The 3,376-nt window shown below is 57.7% G+C and overlaps 1 protein-coding gene across 1 annotated transcript in view; it reads right to left on the reverse strand.

The window, feature by feature from the left end:
* Positions 1-542: 542 nt before the first annotated feature.
* The window catches only part of si:ch73-174h16.4 (leucine-rich repeat-containing protein 14), a 3,986-nt gene continuing 1,152 nt past the window's right edge, over positions 543-3,376 (reverse strand). The window contains exons 2-4 of the mRNA XM_030349522.1: positions 3,310-3,376; positions 2,282-3,130; positions 543-1,672 (exon numbers count right to left, since the gene is read on the reverse strand). Coding sequence (XP_030205382.1) covers positions 1,105-1,672; positions 2,282-3,130; positions 3,310-3,376 — 1,484 coding nt within the window. The 3' untranslated portion in view covers positions 543-1,104. The remainder of the gene's footprint in view (positions 1,673-2,281; positions 3,131-3,309) is intronic.

Below are 3,376 nucleotides of genomic sequence, written 5' to 3' on the forward strand. Positions count from 1 at the left end.
CCAGAGAATGACAAAACACAGTAACTCTAGCCTACTCTCAAGCAAAATAAAAATTAATCTAATTGCAAACCTAACTAATCGCAAACCTAACTAATCTAACCTAACCTACGCAAATGATGCTGTTGAGGCTCTCAGCTGTGCCAGAGCGTTTACAGTTGCTAGGGAAACCACCTAGCGTCGCAGCCCGTTGCAGCCAGTGTGAACGGCCCAGTTTTAGAACGTCGCAGCCCGTCTCGTCGCAAGGAGTTGCGAGTTGCAAGCCGTTGCAAGGTGAATCTTTGGTCTGAACTGGGCTTTATTGTGGAGTACAGCTCAACTAGCAGGTCTTTTATTGTGGAGTACGGCTCAACTAGCAGGTCTTTTATTGTGGAGTACAGCTCAACTAGCAGGGCTTTTATTGTGGAGTACAGCTCAACTAGCAGGTCTTTTATTGTGGAGTACGGCTCCACGAGCAGGGCTTTTATTTTTTATATTGTGTAGTACTGATTTGGAACTTCAACTAATCAACGACTCCAGATGAATAAAGATGCTGAACAAAGCAGTTGGCATTGTAAACCGTTTATAACATGTAAACTATTTTACAATATGAACGGCCTAATCGCTAATGTATGAACAAATGCACCATGATCAAAGGTTTAAAAGGGTCAAACCCGTTGTCTGTAATGTAACATCAAGACATGGTTTAGTGTAGAGCACTCTTCTTCTCTCCAGGCTTCATGCAGTAACACTAGCGGTCAAAACGCCTGGTAGGACAGGAGTCGACTCTCAGCACGAGTTCAGTCCAGGGTCTCACATCACATCTCATGGAAACTGTTTTTTAAAAATGTCTTCTTTTTTAAAAGAGGCCATGAAAACGACCTGGTTGTTGTCAGGCACTTTGTGATCTTCAACCGGAGACCAGGAGGCCTCTCTGGTCCACCATGAGGCCTAGTCCAGGAGGAGGTCTCTCTAGTCCAGGAGGAGGTCTCTCTAGTCCAGGAGGAGGTCTCTCTAGTCCAGGAGGAGGTCTCTCTAGTCCAGGAGGTCATGGTGGTAGTTAGGTCTAGTCCAGGAGGTCGTGGTGGTAGTTAGGTCTAGTCCAGGAGGTCGTGGTGGTAGTTAGGTCTAGTCCAGGAGGTCGTGGTGGTAGTTGAGCAGGTCACAGGTCAGCACCAGGTCGGTGCGGCCCGCCTCCCTCACCAGGCGGTGCAGCTGGCTGGAGGTGGCGCTGGCGTCCTGCAGCTCGTCCAGGGGCCAGTCCAGCAGCTGGGCGCTGGAGGGCAGCTCGGGCAGCCCGGGCTGGTACTCCTCCAGGGCGTTGGGGTACAGCAGGTGGCGCAGCGAGGCCATGCCCAGGGCGCCCTTCACCAGCCGGGTGAGGCCGGCCAGGGACAGGGGGTTGAGGGCCAGGCCCAGGCTCCGCAGGGCCCGGCAGCAGGTCACCGAGGGGAGCAGCGCCCCCAGGAGGCCGTCGGTGAGGCCGCAGCCGCTCAGCGTGAGGTGGAGCAGGGAGGAGGAGGCCGAGGACAGCAGGCGGCGGACGGAGGGCAGCGAGGAGGTGTCCAGACGGTTCTCGCTGAGGTCCAGGCGCTGCAGGGACGAGGCGTGGTGGGAGCAGGACAGGAAGGCCAGGTCGGCGGGGCTCAGGCTGAGGTAGGGGAGCTCCAGGACGTGGAGGGGCCGGGCCAGGGAGCTGGGGGGGGGGGGGGGGCACACGTTCAGAGACATCTCTCACATCCCCTCGGGAAAGCCTTTAAAATGGGATGTTTCTCATGGCTCGGTTAAGTACAGCTGAGGGCTGCTCGATTATGGGAAAATCATAAAAATAAAAAAAACGAAAAACTTGATTACGTTAATTTTGGGATCGTTGTGAGACTAAAATTGACATCAAAATTCGATTAATCGCCCCGCCCGACCACAGCAGAGAGAGAAACGCATTTCAAAGATCAACATTCATCAAATCCGAGTCTTCCATCCTCCCCTCCCACCTCCTCCCCATCTACCTTTACGTTTAGTGCATCTAGCAGACGCTTTTATCCTGAACCACTTACAGTAAGACAATTTGTGAAAAGAAAGCGGACTACAGTATATCGTTGTCGGTACAGTTAGGATGTTCATAGAACCAAGTACTAACAATCACTAGGTTAACCCATTCCCCGTATACAACACAGATAGCCAGGATAAGACGCTACACAATGCTAGGTACTAGTTTAAGTGCCAGGACGTACAACATACAATTACCCCTCCTCCTCCTCCCCCCACCCTCCTCCTCCCCCTCCTCCCCCCCCCTCCTCCTCCTCACCTGAGCAGGAGGCGCAGGTGTCCGGGGAGGCGCAGCGCGGTGAGACTGAGCCGTCGGAGCTCGGGGAGCCGGGACAGACCCAGGGCCACCTCCTTCAGCACCTCCTCCTGCCCCGCCGCGTCCCCCCGCAGCTCCAGGTTGCAGTAGTGGAGGCGCAGGGAGCCCAGGGCGGGGAAGGAGGCCAGGAGGGGCAGCAGGGAGGCCAGGCCCTCCATCCCCAGGCTGCTGTAGCGGAGGTCCACCCCCAGCAGGCCCCGGGGCGGGGCCAGCTCCAGGAGCCGCCTGGTGTTGGAGACGGACAGCTCCTCCACCCGGAGGAACCGGCAGGAGAGCCGCAGGGGGTCGGGGCCGGAGAGCGCCGTGCGGACCCGCTCCCAGGAGCGAGCGTTGACGAAGAGGTCCGCCCTGACCTGCAGCAGCACCTCCCGACTGCCCTCCCTGGACGACGACTCCTCCCCACCGCTCCCTCCTCCTCCTCCTCCTCCTCCTCTCCTCCGCTCCTGCTCCATCCTCCTCCTCACCCCCTTCAACTGCTCCTCCTCCGTCCTCCCCGCCCCCCTGCCCTCGCCGCCGTTTGTCTCCATGGCAACCTCCCCCTCCCCCTCCCTCTCTCTCTTGCGTGGAGCTCTCTCTCTCTTTGCCCCCTCCCTCTCTCGCTCCAGGGCCAGGACCCTCTTCCTCTCGCCCTCCCCGTCCCGCCGGGCCAGCCCCCCCTCTTTCCGCGCCTGCACCCCGGCCCGGGCCTGGACCAGCATGGAGCACAGGGCCACCGTCAGGGACCAGCCCCCCATGGGGTCCCCCCCCTCGTCCCGCTGGAGACCGCACAGGTCCAGGACCTGCAGCATGGACCTGGACACACATACACAGTTACACACACAGATACATAGACACAGACACACAGATACACACACAGATACAGAGACACACAGACACAGACACACACAGACACACAGTTAACACATGACCCAAACAGGGACTACATCTGCTTGGATTAATCTAACCCATGGTCCCCATATCAGTGAACTCACCTGTGGTCGGAGAGACCCCGCACCACGGCGAGCAGCAGGGCCTGGATGCAGAGCCTGTTGGGCGGGT

The sequence above is a fragment of the Gadus morhua genome, chromosome 23, assembly GCF_902167405.1.
Source record: "Gadus morhua chromosome 23, gadMor3.0, whole genome shotgun sequence".
In the NCBI taxonomy this organism is placed as follows: Eukaryota; Metazoa; Chordata; class Actinopteri; order Gadiformes; family Gadidae; genus Gadus; species Gadus morhua.